This window comes from Ranitomeya variabilis, chromosome 8 (assembly GCF_051348905.1).
Source record: "Ranitomeya variabilis isolate aRanVar5 chromosome 8, aRanVar5.hap1, whole genome shotgun sequence".
Classification (NCBI taxonomy): Eukaryota; Metazoa; Chordata; class Amphibia; order Anura; family Dendrobatidae; genus Ranitomeya; species Ranitomeya variabilis.
Window position 1 is genome coordinate 194027572 of NC_135239.1, and position 27193 is coordinate 194054764.

Genomic DNA, 27193 nt, shown 5'->3' on the forward strand with positions numbered 1-27193 from the left:
ATCTGAATGTGCAGTCCTCTGGGCCAGCTCCATAACTTCCACAATAACACTCCCAGATAAAGATTACTTTCCTTCATTTCCATTTATATTTTCTGTTCCCCCACTAGACATTGTTATCTGGGTCACGTAAGGAACCACTCTGGTTCAGAGAATAGAGAAGGAATCAATTGAACGACGCACAAGGTTACAATGTTCCAGGATGATTTTCTTTGTAACTATTACATTATCATAAGGGACGGCAGTTGGGGGAAGATAAAGTTGGGCGAGCAATAATTAGCAAAAGCAACTTGCCTTGCGAATATAGTTCAGATCACTGTCAATTCATGAATGCATATAGATGTAGGGAACACGATATTAATTATGTCAAATTAATTGAAAACTAGGAATGTTTTATCTTGGCATTGCATATCGCTTTTATCTGTTAATAGCATGTTGGTGTCCCTTCCAAAGAAGCCTCCATTTTGTTCCCCTTTGATACGTAGTAACCTTAGGCACCAATATGAGACGTTCCTATACTGATATCATTGTTCACATGAAAAAAATGAATGTCCTTTTTTTTGTCCTAAAATCCAAGTAAATTGAAATTTCAATCTTGATGATAAAAAATAAAACTAGCGGAGATGGAAACGGAATGCCAGCGCTGCACTCACATCTCTGACGGTGCATCACCCATCACTCATTATCCTGGATGTTTTCAGAGCATCTCTAACAGTGTCCATCATCCATTATCCTGGATGTTTTCAGAGGGGCAGCAATGGAAGAAACTAGTGAGTCACTGCAGCACTTCCCCCCTGATGACATCACATTTCAGGAAGTGCAATGGATGCTGCAGGGAGTGAGTGCAGCCCCTGCTTCCTGTGATGTCATGTTTTGAGATTCCTTTCAAACGAAACATTTCAGGAAGTACAATAAAAAATACCTAGGGATTAGCTAGATAGGGGGAATAAGTGTAGGTTGTTGTTTAACAAAGCGAATTACAAAAGGGGTTAAGATGTAAGGATTGTGGTGCAGTGACCCACGTTACAGCCAGGGGGCGCTGTGTGTGTGCTTCAAGATGCGCTTGGAGGCATAAATGTGATGAGACAAAGTCCGGCAGGAGTGTAAATGGCCGGTGTGTGTGTTGCAGAGGAAGACACTCTGCGCTGTCAGTCTAAAGTTATGTGGTGTTCTGGGACCTGTAGTCCCACAAGTAATTGTGTAGTTCTAATGGGAGACTGGTGGGGCTAGTTATGAGAGATGGGAGGGTCAAACTAGCCACACACACCCACACTCCCACCCAGGGGAGTGGTTACACCTAGATAATGTGACCAGGGTGTGGGTCACATGGTCAGACTGCATGGATCTGTTGGATCCATGTACAAGGTCCTAGATGGTTGGTGTTGGAGTCTCCTGGTATGGAGAAGTCCTGGAAGCACCTGAGACCGTGGACCTAGTGGACGGTCAGTGTTGGAGTCTCCTGGCAGCGGAGATGTCCTTGAAGCACCGAAGGGTGAGTCCAGGAAGCATTGAAGAGTGAGTCCTGCAATAGCCTGTGTGTTGGATTGTCCTGAAGTGGGCTGGAGTCCTGGAAGCACTACTGAGGCTATGGACTGAATGCTCAAGGTGTTGGATTGTCCTGCTATGGACTGGAGTCCTGCAAGCACCTGGTAAGAGTGAGTCCTGCAATATCCTGTGTGTTGGATTGTCCTGGGATGGACTGGAGTCCTGGAAGCATTGCTGAGGCTATGGACTGAATGCTCGGGGTGTTGGATTGTCCTGGTATGGGCTGGAGTCCTGCAAGCACCTGGTAACAGTGTGAGTCCTGGAATGGTCAGGATGTTGGATTGTCCTGGGATGGACTGGAGTCCTGCAAGCACCTGGTAAGATCATGGACTGATGGCCTGTGTGTTGCAAGTGCCTGTGATTGGACTTCCTGGAAGCGCATGGAAAGGCTGCATCTACAGAGCCTGAGACGGTTTCTGTGTTGGGGAAGCTACAGTTCCTACTGTGGGTCTGGACTATCCGAGGTGCCCAGGTCACAAGGACTGTGAATCCCAGTGAGGCAGTTTCCCTGTGAACCAGCAGTGGCAGGAGGTAGTGTGTGGAGCCGGAGCTCCTGAGAGGTAACCCCTGGTATGGGAAAAAAATTGTAATATACGGCAGAGACGTATCTGCCATTGGAACAGACTGCTGGTGGTTAATATGTTCCGTTGATGCATACAATGAACTGTAATGAACTGTGCAGTCACCTGGTGACTGAATAGATAAGGCGTGACTATTGAATGCTTTGTAAAGCCACACGTGTTAAAGTAATAGACTATGTGTAAGCTGGTGATGTACAACCTGACTTACGGTGCGGTTTATGACGCTTTAATAAACTGGAATGGACTTAATTTGTGTGAGATATCGTGCCTGTATGCGTTATTCCCGTGCAAAGCGAGTGTCCCGCAAGACCCGAAGTAAGGGAAACGCTACAGGATAGATATTTTGTTAATACATTTTAGGCACCAGACCACCCTTTTAAGACTTTTCAATACCAGCTATGTCGACAAATGTATTACTTTGCTTTGTATTCATTAATGTCCAATACGAGAAGATACCTTTTTTAGATTACAAACTGCACACATTAATAAATATATCTTAGACCTGGTGATGCTAATGTACACATTTTGAAAATGCATGTCAGAATGGCTGTATAATACATTTTGAAAGTTATACAATCTGTCAGCAGGATCACTCTTTCTAAGCCCATTATATGAGCATATAGGTCATAGGAAGCTGAATAAAATGATAACTTGATACGTGATCCGATGTCTTATTCCAGAGAAATCCATGTTTTTCTTAATATGTAAATTAGCTTTTAAGATCTATGGGAGGAACATAGATCATCCAAAGAATCTGCCTCCAGAGTTTATTTTATTTATTTATTTTATTCTCACACTGGTAACACCCCGTTTCATTTCAAATAAGCTCTGGAGGCAGATTCTCAGGAAGATCTGTTCCTGGACCATAGATCTTAACAGCTCATTTACATATTTAGAAAAATATGGTTTTCTCTGGAATTGGACATCGGATTGCAGATATCAAAGTGTCCTTCATTTCAACTTTTTACCTGCCAGCCCATAGAAATGACCTAATTACCTGTGGCATCCCTTACAGAGGTTTGCTTACTCAGGCTAGGTAAAAATAATCACCCTCTCCAATCCCTCATGGGTTCTGTTTCAGAGCTTACCTAGTTTCGCTAGTCTGTACTTCCCCGTCCCATCCTCGACCCTCTAGTAATGGCTGGACAGACCCTCTCAGTCAATCGCTGGTTGAGGCTGGTCACCAATGATCGGTTGAGTTGATATTTCTGATGTAGGCACTTTGTGCACAAAGCTGTTCGATAATGATTCAATTGGTAAGTTCGCTATAGAGTTATTGTTTTTTTCTTCAGTCCTATCTACTACTGTATATTACTATATAGTGCTCTAGGCTCCATCCAGACTTAACCAATTGTTGCCCTCACATTTTCAAGGTGTCATATGCATTTATTAAGTTACTCAATTCTATTGCATATGTTAATACAGTAGTGACCAATTACTAAAGGTTCAATGTGTATGCAACATAATAGCAGGTAGCAGCTAAAATGAATTTGCCCGTGAACTACTATAATATGCGGAGAGCTGAAGAGGCACAGATTACAACTACGTAATTCTGTCTGAATTGACCTGTAGTCTATATGCAACTGAACCGCCTAGGAGTCCTGCTGGATTTATCTCTGAGTGTAGGAGTCCGGAGGATGCATTACAGTGCACACCATGGACTGTGTGCCGGCTTACGTGAGAAACTGAGCGAGCTCTTATAGAATTACACTGTTGGAATCGTTCATCAGTTGTATACATATTGTATTAGTTCAGAGACAATTTTCATAGTGACAGATTCTCTTTTAATACAAAATTGGGTACCCTTACCAGTCTATAGACTGTAACTGTGGACCAATTTGCTCCTTCAAACCTTGTGTAGTTGTTGGAACTTTGCTTATATGATTTTTCTATTTTCTATATAAAGCAATTGCTTATGATCTGTTAAGTTGGTAGTCCCACCTCCGAGCAACCTTAGACCGCCCCTGAGATTGTTGTCAACAAGTCGGGTCCAGATCTCAATCTTTTTAAGCTTAAATCACAGGTTCATATTTAACGAAACATGTGAAGACTATAATCCCTGGACCGACTACGTGTCTTCTGACTCAAACAAAAAGTCTGTTCGGTGTATATGAGGCTGTTAGTTCCCGTGGGCAAGATGTGACATGGATGTGAATTCAGTCTTAGAGGTGTTGGCCACTACTTTTTTTTTTTCATAGTCTATCCTCAGGATAGGACATAGATATCTGATCAGTGAGGGTGCGACACCCGATTCCTCTACCCATCAGATCTTATCTGTGCTGGTCGGAAGATCTCAGCTGATGGCGGAACATAGTGACTCAGTCATTTATATTGTCACCACGGCTGGGTAGTGGAGATCCACCATTATTTTAATGAATAGGGGATTGATCTATATAATTCGGCAACGACCACTATAGGTTTGACAGTGCTGCTGTTTTCCGGGAGCATCTGAGAACTTCCATCCGGTCCAGTGACGGCTGATTGTCAGTGCTGCCGCAGGTTGCACCTTCACCAATCTGATATGGATTGCCTATACTAAGAATGCGTCATCAATAATGAAGTGGTCAACCTCTTTAACTTGTGGTAGAAAACTGGTAAAATAAATGTAAAGTGTAATGTAAATTGTACTTTAATTTCTCAGCTTTCGGCACACCAAAGCCTGAATGTATTCGTGGTCGGCCATCCTCTAGAATGTCATACCACTTTGTCCAGTCTGTGTATAGTACATTGTGTGATAGCCTAACACGAGGGGAGTCTGGGTACAGAGAGTTCTGCTGTCTTCCGCTTCGCCAGTGACATTTTTTTCCTGTAACAAAGGACATTTCAATGTTCTACTTGAGAAGTAAATTGAGGTAGAGAGGGGTGTGCTCCGTGCTCATTATTTATGGGGGCTACTTATGATATCGCCTTTGGCTTGGGCATGTAGCACAAGACACTTCATCGGTTTTATTGCTCCATAAAAAAAGGCATAAAAGCCAAAGAGACAAACAAGTGAAAAATACATAGATTCCAACTGATCTATCATTTTATTGGCCGCATAAATATTTTCCGACGTTTCTTTGTGAAGGCGAGCATTATTGAGCTCTTAAAATTGCTTTTTTAATGACATCCATGACAGTTTTAAATTAATACCTTGTAGTGTATTTAGGGACTCGGAGCTTTTTGGGTGAGTGTCTAAGAGCGTGTGTTGTGAATATATAAATATCATATGGTACACTAGGAATCGGGGAATATTCACCGCTGTTGTTGTCTGCCTTATTTCAAGTATGTAGTCTCGATGTTGCTAACGAACCTTGTGACTATGTTTTTTCTTCTTTTTTTTTTTTTTCCTCGCTGCAGAATGTCACCATTAACCACGTCTCACCCGATATCCTATACCTGTTCAGAGTGCAGGCGGTATGTCGCAATGACATGCGGAGTGACTTTAGCCAAACCATGCTTTTTCAAGGTAAGAAACCTTTCCGGTTTGGGTAATGGATACATTTGAAGTGATCAAAAAGATTTGTAGGACCTCGTTCTGGCAGCCTTATCGGTAGTTTGTGGCTGCCGGATTAGAGTTCTGGTAAACTCCTACTTCCTGCAGATCAAAGGTGCCTTTTCTGATTTAGTAGGACCGCACAAAATCACACGTGTCTCAAGCCGTAATGTATTGACGTCAGTGGCCACCTGATTGAAAGAAACGCTGGGGTTTCCGGTAGGAGGTTTGTAATAATGTGATCTGGCGATAATGGATCAATGATGTAGGTCGCTGGATTAGGGTCCTGCAAATCTTTTTGCTCAACTCTGTACGTTAATGGTCATTTTTTTATCTCGTTGCTCAACTAACAGAAGAAGCTAAAGTAAAACCCCACAATGTCACAGTCCAACCGTATTATCGAGTAAGTGGCTATGTCTGTTAGTGCCATAAACCATGGAGGGGGGTATCAAAATTTCCATTTTAGGGCGCAGTCAGACGACCATATAAATCGGACCCAAATTGGAACGCAGTGCATGGACTGGCCAGAGGCCCTCCTGACCCGAACATGACAGCTTTATATATTTATGTATCTGCGTGTTTAATTGGGAGAACCACTGGGCAGTCCGAGAGTTGCGATCCTATCTCACTCCAGCTGACTGTGCTTTTAAAAGGATTAATTCATAATCTAATGGTTTGAGATATACAGGATTAATTAAAATAAATAACTCGTGTTAATGAGCTGTGTATAGTATTGAAGCCCATCTACTTTCAAGTTACAGGGGCTAAACTGCACTTAGAGGCCACTCGGGTCACTCAGAATTTTTATATTTTTGGTCAGGTACCCTCATTTTTTATCTGTAATACATATCTTATATTCATAGATTTGTTTCATTTTTTTTCTTTATAAACCTTTGTCTTTAATCAATGTATGTTATAACATATTTAGAAAAAATAAATACATTTCTCATGAATTATATATTAACATTTTACGCTTGCGCTTCTCAGTAGTCTTATTTGCCTATTTTATCTTTTTAATTTTCACTCCGGCCAATTAATTTCCACTTTGACGGTAACCGCTATACGGTACTCCTAAAAATGAGCTGTCAGAAATCAAATCTGCGTGTTGCGCTTTGTAATTAAGAAATGCAAAATAAATTAACAGTTTGTTCGACTGCTTCCGAAGAGATTCATGGCAAGCCGTTGGACGTCAGATGTCCTTAACGGAAATGAAGAGCCTGACATTGTTAGTCCAAAATTGGAAATTAAGCAAATATTTACTGGGTACTTTGTAGAGTGTAAAAAGTTGATGTTTTCATGGATGGTAAACCTGAAAATTAATCTGGATAGACATTGCCTGCTGACAGCCCCTACAGAGGAGTAATGGAGCGAGAGCTGCTGAACTTGCAAGTCTTCACATAAGATCCTAAATCAATCTGTTAAGCTTAATTAGTGCATCTGTTGTTGGCTCTGGAGAGGCCCGGAGCTGTAGAACGTTACTTACCCCATGCATCAGAACTTTCTTTACCGGTGACCCAACCACAGTAGAGAACATGGGTATCGCTTCCTTGCTAGGATACCCATTAATATCCAAATATAGCAAGTCGGAAACCCCAACATTTTTTTGAAAAACTTTACTTTCAAAGAAATTGCAACAAAATACTAATAAGAATGAACTTGTTTCTTAACAAACGATCATTTAAGACCTAAATTTTAGGTAAAAACTGAAACCTGTGCACTTCCATTCCTTCCAATTTACGACTAAGAGATGACCTTTTAGTCACTTGCAGATGGTTGGAAAGTCATTAACATGACCCAAATTAAATTCTCCCCTCCTGGAAAAATTGATCCAAAATGTGGCTATTGTGCGTCCAATTTTATGAAAATCTCTAAATTTGCTGAAAAATATTAGCTGTCACATTCACAGATGAGCTTTTTTTTCTATATTATCATGTAACCCAAATACTTTTAAAGGGAAAGTGTCTTAGGCTGGTGTCACACTTGCGTGTGCAATGCGGGAAACTCGCATCAATACCCAGTACTGCCTCCGGCACTCGGGACTGGAGTGTGCGGGGACTGGAGTGTGCGGCTTCATAGAAATACATGCAGCTGAACGCTCCGGTCCCAAGTGCCGGCTGCAGTGCCGGGTATTGATGCGAGAGACTCGTGCGAGTTACTGTATAGACATGCATAGACATGTATACTATGTATAGACATAATATAGCACTATATAACATAGAGCAGGAATGGGAAATTAATCTTCCCAAGGGGCCACATGAGAGACAGTGACTGTGGTGGAGGCAGAACCGATAGGCTGAAATTAATTCTGCTCAATATTAACATATTATTTATAATTTTTTGTATTAATTGTATAACTTAATATTGAGCAGAATTAAGTATGCTGACATCCCCTATATACATTATGAGCTTCACATAGCCCCCTACATACAATGAGCCCCCATACAGCCCACCTCTATACAGTATGAGCCCGCACATAGCCCTGTACATACAGTATGAGCCCACATGCAGCCCCCTAGATACAGTATGAGCCCTCACATAACTCCCTATATACAGTATGAGCCCTACATAACTCCCTATATACAGTTTGAGCCCTTACATAGCCCCCTAGTTACAGTATGATCCCTTACATAGTCCCTAAATACAGTATGAACCCTCACATAGCCCTGTACTTACAGTATGAGCCCCTATAGCCCCAATATACGGCATGATCCCTCACATAGCCTCCAATATACAACATGAGTCCCCTAGATAATTATGATCTCCCACATAGACTCCTATATACAGCACAAGCTGTCGCATAGCCCCTAGATACAGTATGAGCCCACATATAGCTCCCTATATATAGTATGAGTCCCCATATATCCTCCTATATACAGTATGAGCCCCTGTATACAGTATGAGCCCTTACATAGGCACCTATGTACAGTGTGAGCCCTCATATATTCCCCTATATACAGTATAAGCCCCCACATAACTCCCTATGCGCAAGATGAGCCCCCAAATAACAACCTATATACAGTACGAGCCCTCACATAGCCCATATATTGGCACACATGCCATGTACATATTAAAAAAAGAAAAACTACTCTCCTCACTCCTGTTCCCCTGGCACTCTGCTCTGGTCCCCGAGGCACCACTTGTACTTATGGGCAGCGTGTACATGCTGGTGCTCGCCAGCACCTTCTGATGACTTCATTGCGCTGGCATGTCACAGCAGAGGCTACGGGAGCTCCCCTCGCGCTGTGCTGCCATTCTGTATCAACAACATCGGGGCGCCTGGAAAACTCCATGTTGGGATATGTGCGCCACCATTGTTATGATGGCGATCTGGCCATGGGCCTCCCGGAGCCTTGGGCTCAGGGCGGTAGCCCACATTTCCCTCAAATACTATGTTTGCAAATATTTCTCTGGGCTAGAAAAGGATACAGACCATTCGTGGAGAAATGAGCACTTATGTATTAAAGGTCGATTAAGGCGTTCTAGAAGCCTCAAATCTCTTCATTCTTGTCCACAGTCTTACGGATCAGTGACGGTAAAACGAGTGGATTTTTAATAGCGGTCATTAGTAAAGTTTCCTTTTACAAGCACTTTTTCAATGAAAAAGATGAGAATAACCCATTAAGGAAAAAGCAGCGTAATGGAAAAATCAAATTGTAATGGCTCCTTGTGTGTCTCACTGTCCACACGCCATGGGAGTTACTGCTGACATTACCAGGGTCATCCTCTCACCTATATCACTGGTAGCTAATGTCCTTGTCCGTCATTTATGTTCTTTGTGTCCTTCAGTCTAGCTACTCAGAGGAGATGGTTAGAAAATATGACATTTGCTTTGTGAATGTAGTCCGATACTTTCATAAAACCTGTTTACAGCTAATTCTGCCAGTGCATATATTGTATTGAAAAGTGGCTTTAAATTGTGTAGATGTCCAACTTCTCTCACCTTCTTCCAAGTCGTCTTGTCATCTTCCATCTTGGAATTAATGTTTGATTTAATTAAATTCCATTGTTTGAGTTCAAGAGAAATATGTTTTGTGGTATTACCATAGGTGTTCAACTTGTCTGGAGAGACAAGTAATGAAAAAACAGGATTATAGGGGCTTCCCATGATCATAAATTCCATAAAACTGTTTTGTTTTTTTAAATCTTTGAAAATCTTTTTTTTTTTTTTTTTTTTCAGCCAACACAACTCGCATTTTTGAAGGAACGAGAATTGTCAAGACAGGAGTGGTAAGTATGAGAATAACTAGTTCTTCAATGTTTATTTCCATAAACCATTCATTTCCGATCTATCAAATGTATCTGTTGTTCTATGTATTTGTTTCTACCATTTTGATCAAAAGTTTTGAGATCCACACAAATATAGGTTTTCACAAAGTTCGATGCATTAGTATATTTAGATTTTTTAGGCAGATGTTTCTAAGGTTACTGAAATACAATTCTCAGCATTTCATAATTTTTGAAACTTTTGTTCACCAATACATCAAGTTTACGCAAATACTCAATATTTATGGTGTTGACCCTTATTTTTCAAGACTTCTCTTCACCTTGGCATGTTGGATATCCGCTTTCGGGCTTAATCCCGACTGATGACTGCCCGTTTTTATCTAATCAGTGTTTGGACTTCAGCACAATTTTTAGGTTTTATTTTTCTGCCTGCTTTTTGAGGATTGACCACAGGTTGTCATTGGGTTTGTCATCAGGGGGGTTTACAGATCATGGACCCAAAATTTTCATGTTTTGTTCACTGTGTCACTTAGCTATGACTTTTTCCTTGTGACATGGTGCTCCATTATTCGGCAAATTATATTGTTCATCACCAAATTGATTCTGGATGCTTGGAAGAAGTTGTTTTTGGATGATGTTTAGATGCAATTCTTTATTAGTGGCAAAATTGTGAGTGAGCCCACCACCTTGGAGGAAAAGCCCCAAACAGGAAAGTTGAAAGGATGCTTTGCTGTTGGCATGGCACAGGTCTCATGGTAGCGTAGATCTTTTCTTCTCTGGACAGTCATTCTTCCACATGTCCAAACAGTCTGAAGGGGGCTTCATAAGAGAAAATAACTTCACCCCAGTCAGCGGTCCAATCCCTGTGGTTCATGCATAATGTCCGTGTGTCCTTAATGTTTTTCTTGGTAGGGAAGTGACTTGTTTGCTGTCCTTCTTGACGCAAGGCCAGTCTCCAAAAGCCTTTATCTCTCTCTCAACTGCATGGACACCTGCCTTCTACCATTCGTGAGTAAGCTCTGCACTGATGTTGCACCGATCCCATAGTTGAATTCTATTTAGTAGACCGTCCTGGCATTTTCTAGACTTTGAGTACCCTTAGGCTCTCTTCACTGCATATTGAACCTCTTTGATGTTCTTGATGAGCCGATAAATGGTTGATATAAGAGCAATCTTACAAGCCGCAATGTCCTTGCCTGTAAAGCCTTTATGATGCAAAGAAGTGATGACTTCGTGTTTCCTTGGTTAACAGAAGAAGACAATGATTTCATGCATCATTCCCCTTTTAAAGTAACCAGTCTGCTCTTATAATTAAAGTATGACTGAGTAATATCAGCTGCCTTGTCCTTGTTAACACCATATCCTCAGCTACCGAGAAAATCACAGACAGTATGTAGGCAGTTTATTTTTGTGGCAGGGCTGAAATTCAGTGGAAATTAGGCTTTTGTGATTACAATAAATTTTATGACAAGGAATGACTTTACAATTTTTTGCAATTCAAGTGATCACTCTTCATAGTAGTCTAGAGTTAATGCAAATTTCCACTATAGAAACTGAAGCATCAAACTTTTCGAAAACCGAAATTTGTGTCTTGAGTCTTGGCAAAATGTTTTCAAATGATCTGTCTCTTTCCATTTGCCAGCTGTTATAGCCTCTCTATTTAGCTATCCTTCTATCTCTACTAGTTATCTCCCATCGCATGCATATTGCTGTCCACAGCTGTAATAAAAACAGGTAGCACTTTATATCCGAGTTTAGCTTTGGACCTTAAACTCTGCGTCCGGAGGAAATAAATTGAATGTTGTTAGGAAATCCTTATTCCTCACTCTGTGCCAATTTTTTTTTTGGTCGCTAAGCGGCACATTAACGAGGGAAATTTGCTGCCTGTAGATGAAACAATGGTGACATCCGGTGGACACAAATGTAATTAAAAACTCAGCTAAGAAAATTGGCTGCTTCTTCTGCAACCTATTGAATAGATTGAGATATATGGGTTAGTCAGTATGAAGAACTTATATTGTGCCGTTTTGTTTAATTTTTTATGTTTCGATTCTGAATTAAATAGGTAAAACCGTGTTTGCCAGCCATATGTATCCAGAAAGCTCCTGGCCCGTATGCCAAATGTATCAATAAGCCTCCATTCTCTTGGCGGAGACTAAAATGGTGTCCTCTCGGCCTCTCTCTGACTTTTATACATCTGTATACATTATTTTACTGCAGTAAGGCCGGCGTCACACTTGGCGTAAGACAATACGCCACGTATTTATACGTCCGTACTACGGCCGTAATACGGAGAAATGTTCCCAAAATATTGATCCGTAGTCAGGGTGTTTCAGCGTATTTTGCGCATGGCATCCTCCGTATGTAATCCGTATGGCATCCGTACTGCGAGATTTTCGCGCAGGCTTGCAAAACCGACATCTAATGGATTTATGTGCTCAAATGTTAGGGAAAACATATATACAGTATATATATATATATATATATATATATATATATATATATATATATATATATATATATGTCATTGAGACACATATATATATATATTCTGTATTTAGATTTCATTCAGCGCGATATCTGTGAAAAGCCGGTAATTCAATTGCCGGCTTCTCATTTCTCCTGCTCAAACCCGACAGGATATGACACATGGTTTACATACAGTAAACCATCTCATATCCCCCTTTTTTTTGCATATTCCACACTACTAATGTTAGTAGTGTGTATGTGCAAAATTTTAGCGCTGTAGCTGCTTAAATAAAGGGTTAAATGGCGGAAAAAATTGGCGTGGGCTCCCGCGCAATTTTCTCCGCCAGAGCGGTAAAGCCAGTGACTGAGGGCAGATATTAATAGCCAGGAGAGGGTCCATGGTTATTGGCCCCCCCCCCTGGCTACAAACATCTGCCCCCAGCCACCCCAGAAAAGGCACATCTGGAAGATGCACCTATTCTGGCACTTGGCCACTCTCTTCCCACTCCCGTGTAGCGGTGGGATATGGGGTAATGAAGGGTTAATGCCACCTTGCTATTGTAAGGTGACATTAAGCCAGATTAATGATGGAGAGGCGTCAATTATGACACCTATCCATTATTAATCCAATTGTAGGAAAGGGTTAAAAAACACACACACATGATTTAAAAGTATTTTAATGAAATAAACACAGCGGTTGTTGTAATAATTTATTGTTCTCTCAAATCCATTTGCAGTCCCTCGCTTGGCAACATAATAAACGCACAAGATACATACCTTCTGATGTACTGTCAGGTCCAACGATGTAATCCATCTGAAGGGGTTAACTAATATTACAAGCAGGAGCCCTGCTATAATGCAGCTGTGTGCTCGTGCTTGTAATTCCCCGGCGAATTAAGGAAATGTAGGTCATTGACCTACATTTCATTCATTCGCGGTGAGGCGCCCTCTGGTGGATGTTCTCATGAACTGCAGCCTGGGAACTTTTTCCCACGCTCCAGGTCATATGAGGACATCCACCAGGGGGCGCATCACCGCGACTGTGTTTATTTCATTAAAATCCTTTTTAATAATGTGTGTGTGTTTTTTAACCCTTTCCTACAATTGGATTAATAATGGATAGGTGTCATAATTGACGCCTCTCCATCATTAATCTGGCTTAATGTCACCTTACAATAGCAAGGTGACATTAACCCTTCATTACCCCATATCCCACCGCTACAGGGAGTGGGAAGAGAGTGGCCAAGTGCCAGAACAGGCGCATCTTCCAGATGTGCCTTTTCTGGGGTGGCTGGGGGCAGATGTTTTTAGCCACTGGGGGGCCAATAACCATGGACCCTCTCCTGGCTATTAATATCTGCCCTCAGTCACTGGCTTTACCACTCTGGCGGAGAAAATTGCGCGGGAGCCCACGCCAATTTTTTCCGCCATTTAACCCTTTATTTAAGCAGCTACAGCGCTAAAATTTTGCACATACACACTACTAACATTAGTAGTGTGGAATATGCAAAAAAAATGGGGATATGAGATGGTTTACTGTATGTAAACCATGTCTCATATCCTGTCGGGTTTGTGCAGGAGAAATGAAAAGCCGGCAATTGAATTACCGACTTTTCACTAACACCGCTGCGTATTTCTCGCAAGTCACACTGCTGGTCCGTGTGGAATCCGTATTTTTCTCGCCCCCATAGACTTTCATTGGCGATTTTTTTGCGCAGTACGCTGACAAACGCAGCATGCTGCGATTTTGTACGGCCGTAGAAAGCCGTATAATACTGAACCGTAATATACGGCTAATAGGAGCAGCCCCATTGAGAATAATTGTGCCGTATGTTATGCGAGTTTTACGGACGTAGTTTCTGCGCTCTTACGTCCGTAAAACTCGCCAGTGTGACGCCGGCCTAAGAGTGCCATCCGGTAGGAGAAAAGAATTCACCTGGCGGTTTCTGATTTCCCTATTATATAGAAGCATAATTTCATCTCTGGTTCACGAAGAGTTAACTTCAGTTTCACAAAGTCTATACCATAATAAAATAACTCCGAGGTCTTGGGGTTGCATGTACCAGGAGCCCCATAATTATGTAAAGCTTCAAAATGGCCTCCTGGAGCACAGAAATGGCAACGTGCTCCCTTGATTGCTGCCTCATGGGCCATTTTCTTCTCTACCAACAGGACTGGAATACAAAGATGCCACATGGACTTTAGTACAGTCTCGTATGATGAAATTAATGGGGTTTTTCAGATCTTTAGAAATATATATGGTAGCTTGCTCTAAGTATTGTTAGAGATGAGGCATTGACAATCAGCACAGTGAAGGCTGATGATCTTGGGAACCTCTTTCAGTCATCGAAATGGAAATGTCCTGGTAAAAATGGAGTTCAGGACATGTAGCAAAACTTTTTTTTATCGCTAGGATCGACGTCACCGAATGATCACCGTCTCTTGGACCATCTTGATCCTGAGGGGAAAAAAAAAGGGGCAATGGCTGCCCTTCACTATTTTTCCTTTCTTAGTGGTGCTGAATTTTGGCTCTTTTATTCAGTCACAGACGTCAGACCACCAGTAATCATGAACGCAGTATTCCCAGAATCTAAAGTTATCCTCTATCCTGTGGATTTTAAAGGGGTTGTCCAGTGAAAACAAGAAATCGCCTATCCGTGGGATAGGTAATAACTGACTGATTAGTTTGGGTCCAGCCACTGGGACTAGCAACCATCGGCAGGTTGCGAAACTTTTATCCAAAACGGAGGGTCACTATACATGACCAATCGCTTCTCTATTCAGTCTGGGAAAATCCAAGTGCAGCGCCAAGCAGCTCCATAGGGAATGATTGGGGCATCTGTCAAGCACTCCACTCCTTTCCTAAGGGGACACAAATTGTTTATTCAGATGATTTGATGCCGGTTCCAACGACTGGACTCGCACTGGTCATAAAATTATCACCTGTCCTAAGACTATAAAATATCTTGTTTTTAGGTGATAACTTGTTTTCACAGGACAGCCCTTTTAACCTTCTACAAACTAGTGATTGCTCCATATCCTCATCATCTGTGGGGTGGAGATGCGCATGTTCAACCTCTGATCCATTCACAACAAGGACTGGCGGAGAATGCCAAAAACTCAGTATAGCATTTAGCATAGAACATAAATGGATCGGAGGTTGAGCATGCACACCTCTGAATGATTCAAGACAGGGCTGTGGAGCCTGGTTCTTGGGATCCTAAACTGGTTCCCAGGATTTCCAGGTTGTCCCAGTAGTCGCATTTGTAAGCTGTCACATCAACTATGAATAGATGTTAATGTTAAATTTTGGGAATACCCTTTCTTAGCCATCACTCGAAGATATGGAAATACTCCACTTTGGAATCCATTTGAAAGTGAAATCCACATTTATATCCCGTAAGAACCCTATCATCCCTGATTGTCTTATGATTGAAAATAGTGTCTTATTTTATCTTGAATACAGAATGAGAAAGTTGAGAAAGAGATTTCCACCAGTGCACTTTCTAAAAGTCTTATTCCAGGTAATGTACTGACCCTTCTTTTTCTGCTCTTTTCTTCTACAAGCCTACTGCTTCCCCTGCTTCCTCCGCTGACATGGCTCCAATCAGTTCTGGATCCTCCACCTGGACTTCTTCTGGCATCCCTTTTTCTTTTGTTTCAATGGCCACTGGAATGGGCCCTTCTTCAAGTGGGAGCCAAGCTACCGTGGCCTCTGTGGTGACAAGTACTCTGCTTGCTGGTCTTGGGTTTAGTGGTGGTGGTTTACCTTCTTTTCCTAGCACTGTGTGGCCCACTCGCCTCCCCACTTCCTCTTCCGCCAGTAAACAGGCCGCCAGGCCTGTAGTGTCTACTACTGAACCTTTACCGTCCACAGGCTCAGACAACGATGCTTCTCCTACAAAAACCGGCGATGGGGCTGAGGAGGGGGACAAAGGTGAAAAAGGCGAGGGGGAAGAGGGTGAACGAGAACAGGAAGAGGAGGAAGGCGAAGACAGCGAAAAGAAGGAGAAGGTTGACGTTGCCACACATTCTTCAGATGTGCAGAACCACACAGAGTCTACCATGACTACAGAAAGTGCCGATGTAAAAAAAGATCCCGGTACTATTGAAACTTTAATAGATTCCAAGCAAAAACAAAATACTACTTTAGTATACGTCAGTGACTTGGCTACACCCACTGGGAGTACAGTTCCTTTACAAACCTCAGTGCCATCCACAGAAGATTACGATATTCCTGAAAACGATGGGATAGACTTGGACAACAGATCCACTGTTAACCAAGGTTGGTGACTAGATCTATCATCTTCGGGGGCTAAACCAGTATCTTCTGTGTCCTTAAAACTACTGACTTTTCTTACTAAAAAGAATGTTTCCTTTGCTCAGAACTTCTGTACATAGATCTAACCTTTTGCTCCAGATTCCTGTACATATCACTAACCTCACTGCTCCATGTCTTGACATCACCCATCCTTTTCTTTTGAATTTGTCGTTGACTAATTTTCCAATTTTCTGAAGCTTTTTTTTTCATTTTTAATTACCAAATGTGAGAATTTTCTGATGTTTTCATTAACTTTAAAAAATAATGTACAGTAATTTTTATTTGATTGGGAATGCAATGGAAAATATAGAAGCGTAATTCTGCACAATGGTGGTACTTGATGCAGTGGATTTTAAGCACAAGAAATGTTACTGTGATGATAGTACACACTTACAGGAAAGTGATCATCAGAAAATTAGCTATTTCTATCAGGTTTTTGTGTATCTTTTAATAATGCAAAAAGAAAAGAAAACACTTTTAGAGTCAGCATCTGGCCATAGTGGCTATGTGCATGTGTTGTTTCCTGAAACAAAAGGACACTAGTCAGAAAAGTCCCAGTGACTGGAGTGAAAACTGTAAGATTTCTATTTTTTTTGTTTCTTAATACAGATTATGATGTGTAAAAAGGAAACAAAAACATTGTCTAAAGATTTGATGAAATTTATTTAACACATAAAAACCTGATTTGAATTAGTAGGTTGTTTTCTGACTATAGCGTCCCTTTAAAGCAATTATCCAAAATTGGTAAAACCTGATGCTTTTCTTCCAGAGATGTTCCACACCTGTCCTTTTTGGATGTTTTATTATATTTCACTTCCATCCCATTGAAATGAATGTGGCTGGATTAAAATGCAACACACACTGTTGACAGGTGTAGCGCCAGTTTTGGTAGAAAGCCGCCATGTTTTTTTTTTAATCCTTGACAACTTCTTTAAACCGAACCTCCAGTCTCCTAGTAAGATGATACTAAGGGGCAGTAACGGGTTTTAGGCAGTGTATGCAAGGTCACGTATTAGATAATGTATTAAAGGTAACCAGCAGCTAGGTGTGGGGCCATTAAATCATCCGTGTGTCTTTACGCATTTGGCATTCTAAACATGCTCACTGTCAAGATTGGCCATTTCAGCAAAGATTGTTTAATCATCTTATATGGGTAAAATTGCAAAGTGCCTGTAAAAACAACCAACTTGCAGAGAGGAAGAGCGCACAGTTTGTACCGGCTGTGCAACCTTGCTGCTGGTCTAAACTGTCAATTGACAGGTGTGAACATACCCCAAGCAGGAGGCAGGAGAGAGGTGGTGCTCCTGAAGATAAGATCACAAGCCTCACTCCTTGCTGCATCAGTGTATGCACAGATCATGATGTTGTTCCGAACGGTCTATCAATCTGGATCGCACCACCCCCTTGCAAGCAGAAAGCCAGGTGCATGGGGAGCAATGTGCTTCTGCAAAGCAATGGTGAGCGAGTCCCTTTAAATAATTAAAGGGTAGATTAGTTCATTGGTAAAGGAGTACTGTCCTTGTCTTCACAGTTAAAGGGGTTGTCTGCTTTTCTGACAAAAGTCTGCCGTCACTCTGTCGCTGCAGACTTCCAAATGCTGGCAGCACGTGGTGCACACACTGTCAGTATTCACCATTATCGCAGGTGAGAGTTGGCGGTCACTTTGCATACCTGCAGTCATGTCTCGACTAGACATGTCATGGTTCTGTCAATTCAGAGAAGCCTGCCACGTCTAGTCAGAATGTGGCTGGACATTTGTAAATCGCATACTTGTGGTCATGTTGCTGCCCGCTCTCACCAGCAATACCAGTGAATCCTGACAGTGTGTGCACCGCATGCTGTCGGCGTTCAGAAGTCTGCAGTCACATGGAGTGACTGCAGACTTTCATCATAAGACCCAGACATTGTACATGCAGCGTCCGCCAGTTGACTGCTCTCCTGAAGTCCTTTTCCTACCAAATAGCCGGTATTGACATGGATGTATCTGAAATGCTAAATTCTGACTCCATAAAACCATGCTGGTGAATTAGAGGCATAAATATAGTGAGAGATTCATTTTTACAAAGGACCTTTGTAAGGGGCTGTCCCTAACTTTGCAATGTGGAAATTATGATACTAACCCATGCAATTCTCTGGATCACCAGCAGAGGGAGGTGTGTGTTTTCTGTAATCTGCTTATTAGCATGCTGCAAAGTCTGCAGATTCTGATTAAAAAAGAAGCACAAGAACGTACACCACTACCAGAAAGTTTAATGGCCACGAGCGCAACATTACTAAATTCTTTTTTTTTTTTTTCTTCTTACACTGGAGACTGGAAGTGTCCCTTTCAGAAGCAAACTCCTTCACTAGCATACAGGCCTGTATATGGTCACAAAAGCAGAACCTTTGTTGGCCGATGTTAACTTTAAAAGTGGCAGAGGGAACCAGTTTGCTGGATTTTTTAAACATTTTTTATCTATTAGATTGTGTTCCAATTATTGTGGAACTCTCTGTACTATTACAAAGCATATACGCCCACGAGGAACCAAGTGTTAATAAACGTCCACCTTGACTCTATAATCGCCTACCAGGACTCATTATTATGTGGTTTAGATGAACGCACTTCCAAATATACAACGGTATTCATCTATTTCATAGCGGTAAAATAAAAAGAACAAAGATGAGAACATTTTATGCAAATTAGTAGAATTTTTTAAAATTAAATTCTAATAGACAAATTGGGAAAAATCTTGTAGCGTTTTGATAATCCAAATCTTTCTGCAGTAAATTGTCATGTGATTTACTTTTTAATTCATTAATGTTCAATTATGGAGAAATTTCCCCAGTTCTGTCCCCACAAAGGTTTTCTCAAAGCATAGCGATAACGATGATGTCTCTCTAATATGACCCATCTACCTATATTCACCATTTCTGATGGCCCAACTTTTCCAACATGGTTGATATCTACTCTCACTCACCACTGCTATAGACATTAGTGGTAGGCTGGTCTCCCGGAGCCATATCTGGGATCTTCTTCACTCCGGCCGAAGGCTCGGTTTGCTGCCCTAGCCCTGTATCTACAGTTAATACCCTGACAAAAACTAAATGGGGTTTTTGACATCCGCTGTAGCACTCAGCACTTGGGATAAATACCCGGTAGTCCTCCCTCTAGCGCCATGCCTGCCGCCCCTCCTAAGAGAAGCTAAAGAAAATAGGTCACCAAGTTTTTTTTCTACCCCATCTGAGAGCAGCATGATGTAGAGGCTGAAATTTTAATTCCGTTGTCGTATCACTTCCTGGACTGCTTGCTGCAGTTTTGATAAAATCACTGTTTTTATCTGATGTAAATCCAGCAGTTCTCCGAATGCTGAGCTCTGTAAGACTCCGCCCACATCCCTGATTGGAAGCTTTCTGTGCACACTGTTCATAGGCAGAAGGCTACCAATCGGTGGTGGTGGGCGTAGTTATACAGAGCTCAGGAATATGGAGGACTACATGGCAGCAGGTTTACCAATCCTCTATTGATGATTGCTTGCTGAAAAAAGTGATTTTATCAAAACTACAGCAAGCAGCCCAGTAATTGACAGATCACTGGAGTAGAGGTCTCTTTCTCTACAATCTGCTGCTCTCAGATTAGATGGCAAAAACTTGATGACAGATTCCCTTTAAGGCTACGTTCACATTTGCGTTGCGTCGGGCGCAGGTTCGGCGACACATAGCGGCGCATGCGTATGCGTCATGCGCCCCTATATTTAACATGGGGGCGCATGGACATGCGTTGTCTTGCGTTTTGTGACGCATTAGTCATTTTTGGCGCAAGCGTCAGAGCGCACAGGACGCTGCATGTTGCATTTTTTTGCGCCGAAAATCAGGCCAAAATTGGACGCATGCGTCACAAAAAGCTGCGTTTTGCATGCATTTTTGCATGCGTTGTGCGTTGCGTCGCCGACGCACCGCACAACGCAAATGTGAACATAGCCTAAGTGACTTGAGTATCTGTACTTATCAAGTAAAAAAGGGTTTATTAATGTTAGGCTGGTTTTACAGTCTGTGTGCAGATCACCATTTCCAAATCAGCAACTAGTCTTCTGACTTTTACTCAACAGCCTCTTATATGCCTTTGAGTCTTGTGGTGCTGGGGAGCTCTGTGGCGCTGGGGAGCTCTGTGGCGCTGGGGAGCTCTGTGGCGCTGGGGAGCTCTGTGGCGCTGGGGAGCTCTGTGGCGCTGGGGAGCTCTGTGGCGCTGGGGAGCTCTGTGGCGCTGGGGAGCTCTGTGGCGCTGGGGAGCTCTGTGGCGCTGGGGAGTTTTGTGGCGCTGGGGAGTTTTGTGCCGCTGGGGAGTTTTGTGCCGCTGGGGAGTTTTGTGCCGCTGGGGAGTTTTGTGCCGCTCGGGAGCTCTGTGGCGCTCTGTAATAATTATAGGGGATAACTCAGGAGACTCTTTGCGTGGAACAAGACAACTACAGGACACAGTTTTATAAGTGGTAAAGTCTATATTATCACACGGTGATTCAAACAGGTGCAGAGAGAAACTCAAGTCCACAACACTTGGTGCAAATATTAAATGCAGCTCAGCAGTCTATAGGAAACTTCAGAGGAAAATGCAATCACGCAGAAAGTCTATGAAGCACAATTATTCTTGAGGATACTTGACATGAATAAGTCCTTGGTAGTCCAAACACAGATAGATATGCTTATAAGGCAGTTCAAATAATATCTTAGCTCAACCAGGGAGGTCTGGGTAATAGTCTCAGGTTCTTGCAGAGCAGCAACAACTTGCATGTCCAGCAAATGCAGATGGAAGTAAACACGAGCAGCAGATGAAGGAGGATTACTGGAAACTGGTGTATGCAGCAGGAACTCAGAGCAGAGTAGCAGGATAACCCCACAGGTTCACAGGAGCAGGTGTATAGCCAGGGAGTAATCAGAGGTCAGGAGCTGGATGCAAGGCAGAATACTCTAGCACAGACTGAAGGCTGGGGTGGAGTTTTATAGCAGGAAGACACAGTGCACATGAGACCAAAGACGCCATCTTGGAAAAGGGCAGTAATGCACAAAAGGTAATAAAAATGTTCAGAGTCCTGACTCGCTCGGGATTTCTGTGGCGCTCGGGAGGTCTGTGGCGCTCGGGAGGTCTGTGAAGATGTCACTAAGATTTGTGAATGCGAATTATTTTTGCAAGGGACGTGCTGGGTTTTAAATACTCTTAAATGAATATCCGTTATAGAAAATTAGGTGAGGTCTTTCTACCACTTCTCCATGGGGTTTCTTATTAATACGTTATGTTTGGGACATCCCTTACAGTATCACTGTGGACACTACTGGGTCAAAGTTCTGGAAAGATGATGCAAATTAATTGATTTCTATATTACCAGATACACATTGCCAAAAAACAAAATGATGAATTAGTGAAATAATTGGTGTTGGTTGTATATTCTGAACGAAGATTCAACAGGAATAGATATATTTTTGTAGGACTGATTGAGTACGTTGTCCTCATTAATGACTTGCATATGCTGTTTATCCACAAAATGGTATACCGATTATATGAAAGACTCCATTGCTCCTCCTCTCTCCCAAATTATGTGATGGGGGAGAGAAGGTGGAATGTAATTTTTTGCAATTAAAATAAAAAAACATGTTGGGATTAGTCCCAAAGTGAGTTAAAAAGTGGGACTTTAAAAAAGTGGAATATTTATGACACTGATGTATATTGTTTTATGGATATTTTTTTTTCTATACATGGTAAAAAGTTCCATAAATTTTGCAAAGTTATCTAAGCAGAACAGATGTTTCTTCTATATCTACCGCCTGGTCGTTTGCAAATTATTTCACGGGTTTTGGAAATTTTTGGATATGAAATGTTAATATTGTTGAAAACGATAGTCTCTAATTTGTGACTCTCCAGCACATTAGGGGTTGAAGTTTTGAAACAGCCGAAAAGAGACAGATTGGAGACTATTAATGTCCATTTAATGTTTTATTTTGTATAGTCAATTGGAACAATCTCCCTTGTGACCTGCAGGGGGCAGCTCAGTGCTTTTCTGAACTTTTCTGACGATAAGATAAAGCAGTTTATAAATCGTCTGCATTATTTTGACTTAATGGCAAAGATAATGGTGTTTTTTTTTTTTTTTTTTTTTTTTTTTAGATTAAAAGTGTGACTAATTTATCAGAAACTGGTTTGTTTTAATTAACGTTTCATTTATTTAGAGCTGAATATCAACCTTTTAAATGGGAAGTGAACTTTTAACAAACTTTGCATAAATCAATAGTACAAACAAATGTAAGATCTATCTTGGCAGAGAAATCTGCTTCATTTCCCACTTATGAGACAATTTTTCACTTTCTCCCTGCCTCTGGAACCCAACTATCCATTCTGAAAACAACTCAGCTCGGCTTCCTCTTGTCAGGTCAAGGAGTCTTAGAGGGAGGTGTCAGGTTACACTTTTCTTCCGTGGAGAGGAAAGGAGGAATGAGACACCAAGGGAGACTCGCAAAGTATTTTGCCTAACTTCAGAGCTGGAATCACATCTACACAGCTCAGTACTGCTGTATACTTTTCTCTATAACCCTGCTGCTTCTCTTTGAGGTCAAGGAGTCTTAGAGGGAGGTGTCAGGTTACACTTTTATTATATTTCTCTGGAGAAGGAAGTAGGAGTGAGACACTGAGGGAGACTTGCAAAGTCTTTTGCCTAACTTCAGAGCTGGATTCACATCTACACAGCTCTGTACCGCTGTATACTTTTCTCTATAACCCTGCTGCTTCTATTTGAGGTCAAAGAGTCTTAGAGGGAGGTATCTGGTTACACTTTTATTATATTTCTGTGGAGAAGGAAGTAGGAGTGAGACACTGAGGGAGAATTGCATAGTCTTTTGCCTAACTTCAGAGCTGGATTCACATCTACACAGCTCTGTACCGCTGTATACTTTTCTCTATAACCCTGCTGCTTCTCTTTGAGGTCAAGGAGTCTTAGAGGGAGGTATCTGGTTACACTTTTATTATATTTCTGTGGAGAAGGAAGTAGGAGTGGGCACCGAGGGAGAATTGCAAAGTCTTTTGCCTAACTTCAGAGCTGATTTACATCTACACAGCTCCATACCAATGTATACTTTTCTCTATAACTCTGCTGCTTCTTTCTGAGTTCTGGAATGAATATCAGGAATCTCTCTGTGTCCGGTTCTGTATATGGGAAACCTCATAGAAACTAGTTTTGGTCTACCAGCTTGGAGTCGATTTCAAATTGTGTGATTTATCCTGCATTTTCACTAGTTTTCACCTCTTCAAGTTCTAAGTCTCATAATGATCAGATAGTGTTATTCCTCATGTACAAATACATGGCAGCTTATTCTGAAAAGTATCGTACTTGAAAGTACTTGAAAACACTTTGAGAAGTACCACCGAAACCTTAAAGGTAAATTTTCTTAAAGATGTGTCAACAGAAAACTCCCGTTTTGAAGTTCTGGATGACCTTGAAATATTTAGCCTTTGAAACAATGTTCTCATATAATAGTTTACCTTGGACTTCAAGGGCTTTGAACAACCCCTTCTTGCTAGATCAGTTCCCTAAAGATAAACTGGTCTCAGTCCTTTGAAATCAGAAGTGAGAAAGCAGTGCAGCAAGTGTTTAATTTTCCCACAGCGCCACCACAGGAGAAATGAAGAATTGCAGACTTCCAATTGAAATCCATGGATGTATTCTTTGTAGCACTTTCCCAATAGTGTCTAGCAAGCTGCTTATCTCCTCTAATTCTTTAGCAATGAAAAATATGAATATAAATTAAGGATTTAAACATTTTTTATGTTTTAATGACTAAACTCAATGAACAGCACAGCTTGACTGCCGGGATTATTTGCCGAAATTAGATTGCATCCCGTTCCCTACAAAAAGTAAAGTGTGCAGAATTTGGCAAGTGACCACACAATATGAAACATATAGAGGTTTTGTTAAGGTTTAATAACCAGATTGTAAGAAAAAAAACAAATGTACAGTTGTGCGTTACTTAAAAAAAAAAAATTCCCAATCTGTCCACAAGGGGAGCAATCCTGCTATAATCTGTTAAAGGGGTCATCCAGGCTTGGAGCTCAGGTCTGCAGTCACTGTATGTGACTGCAGACTGGTGAATCTTAACAGTGCGCAAAGTGCAGGCTGTCAAGATTCTCCTGTGTCAATGCCTGGAGCTGGCAGTCAAGTATGTGATGCGCATACTTCAGGCCACATTCCGACTAGACTAATCCGGATTCACTTGTATTGAGCAAGGCCATGCACGTCTAGTTGGAATGTGTCCGGGAGTATGCAAATCTTATACTTGTGGTCACACTCTCGGCATCGGAGAATCCTCACAGCATACTCTGTGCGCACTGTTATGATTCACAAGTCTACAGTCACATAGTGACTTCAGGCTTAAGATCTTAGCTTTGACAACAGTTTTTATCATTTTTCTTAATCCCAATAGTCTACAGGACCTTTTTATTACTTTTTACAAAGCATTTTATAAAACTGTACACTTTGACGCAACATTTTGGTTGGCAAGTCCAATTACGGTACGTAACGGAGTAAATCTCCCCATATGAAATGATCAAAAACTTTGTGTGGAGCATGGAAGACTCATGACCCCAAGTTCATTTTTTTTAATAACCACCTGCCTCTGGACTTGGGGTCTAGTAGTTTTAGTTACAGCTTGCTAAAACTGACCTAATGTGTCCATTATATTTAAGTATTTTGACCGCATATTTTACTGGCTCCTTCTATCAGCAAAGTGGCTCATTAATGCATTTCCAGGCCAAACATTAAGCAAGGCTGTGCAGCGAGGCACTTTAATGGTCGCGGGTAGTAAATATGGCCATTAATCATTGGCTTTGTGCAGTAATTTTCTATGGCTTTATAATTAACTTTATCCCACTGGTGTGAATGTAGATCAGTGCTAACGTTTACTTTTTAACTTCTTACCTACTGGCAATCTCTGACGTGATGTAAAGTGTTTGTTTTAAAGAAAACAAAATCGGTCAACTTTCGGTTGAGTTGCCGTATTCCTTTGTTTGGTAGATCTCCACTCTTCTCCAGACTAGTTCTTTCTCTCTTTTTATATGGTTTTGATTTACTTTTCAGCATGTTTTTCTCCTGTGCACTTGCGATTTGGAAACTGTCAACAAGTTGCTGATATTTTTTTGTTTCTTACGATGCATCTTTGTTTAATTATTTAAAGACCGTTTTCCACCCCAGTGTGTTTTTTACAAACCTTTCGATGGTCTAAAATATCAAAACTTTTGCTCATCCTGCCAACCCACTACCACTATCTTGCCACAACTTCTCCAGTTGTGTGCTATTGTCTATTTAGAAGGCTCCGGAGTTCACCTCTGTGGCCGATGATTGGCTGCCATGGGTGCATGTCGTATCGGTATGTCATCATAAGATGGGGGTCAACTGAGACCATCAAGGGAAACAGGTAGCATCGGAGCAGCGGGAGATTGGTAAGACCATGATAACCATTTTTTTTATTTTTTAAAGTAGTGAGTTGTAAAATTATTTATGGTTGTATGTTCATTATAGGGGTTAGTTCTGCCCATTTCTACATCGAGAGAAGACCAGGGCCAGTGACGTCACATCTTCAGAGATCTTCCAGTTCACGTACCTGTTCTGCAAGGTGATTCACTCACTACTTTACCCTGGAAAAATGTCTGTAACTTCTAAAAGAGATAGTCGTACTGAAATTTGGACTGTACATACACTGGTTCATGACAAACTGATGTTTTATAACAGGTGTTAAAAATGTCCACCGTTCGCATCCAAGCATGCCTGCACGGCGCATTCCATATTGTTAAATGTATTCCGCAGGACATCTTGGGTCATAGTCTGAAGTTCTCGCCGTATGTTCTCTTGGAGTTCCTGTAATGTTCGTGGCTTGTTACTGTACACCCGACCTTTCCAATGGCCTCAAAAGAAAAAAATCTGGCGGTGTTAAATCAGGCAATCTTGGTGGCCACAGTCCCTTGGAGACTACTCCTCATTTTTCTGGATGAACCGGCATCTTGTGATGTGTGCAGGTTGTCATCTGCCCAAAAATAGGCGTTTTGTGAATTGACGTAGCCTCATAGGTGAAACCAGGCTTCGTCCGTGTATCACGTAGAGTCCAATATGTTTTCTTTTCCAGCAGTGAAGGTCTGGAACCACTGACAATAACAAATTATTTTCTCTTCATCGGGCCCTTTCAATTCCTGAACAACAGTGACTCTGTATAGGCAAACATGACCTTTCTTGGCCGCTCGTTGACATATGGAATACGACATGCCTGTCTCACAATGAAAACACGCTCCTCCAAACTGTATCTGTACATTGTTAACAAATGAAGAAGGAATTCGACAGACGTGAAATGCAAGCAACACAAATAACTACCGACACGCAGCAAGTCTATCTCGTAATGGAGACAACCGGCAGGGCAACAAGTCGGTGAGACCACTCGGTGCAAGGACATTTCTCATCACTGTCGCTGAGGTTCATTGCACTCTACCTTCTCGTGAACCTAAGTATGTACAGTCCAAATTTCGGTCAACCGTCTTTTTTAGAAGTTCAGCAAATTTTCAGAGTGAATCAGCCTGTATTT

General features: G+C 41.6%; 1 protein-coding gene across 2 annotated transcripts in view; it reads left to right on the top strand.

The window, feature by feature from the left end:
* Positions 1-27193, top strand: part of PTPRG (protein tyrosine phosphatase receptor type G) — a 513282-nt gene that overhangs the window by 382569 nt on the left and 103520 nt on the right. The window contains exons 10-13 of one of the 2 annotated variants that reach the window (XM_077278907.1): positions 5463-5571; positions 9776-9825; positions 15758-15815; positions 16169-16576. In XM_077278907.1, the coding sequence (XP_077135022.1) occupies positions 5463-5571; positions 9776-9825; positions 15758-15815; positions 16169-16576 (625 nt within the window). Of the gene's footprint in view, positions 1-5462; positions 5572-9775; positions 9826-15757; positions 15816-15858; positions 16577-27193 lie in introns of both variants that reach the window. The other variant, XM_077278905.1, reaches the window with a different exon arrangement.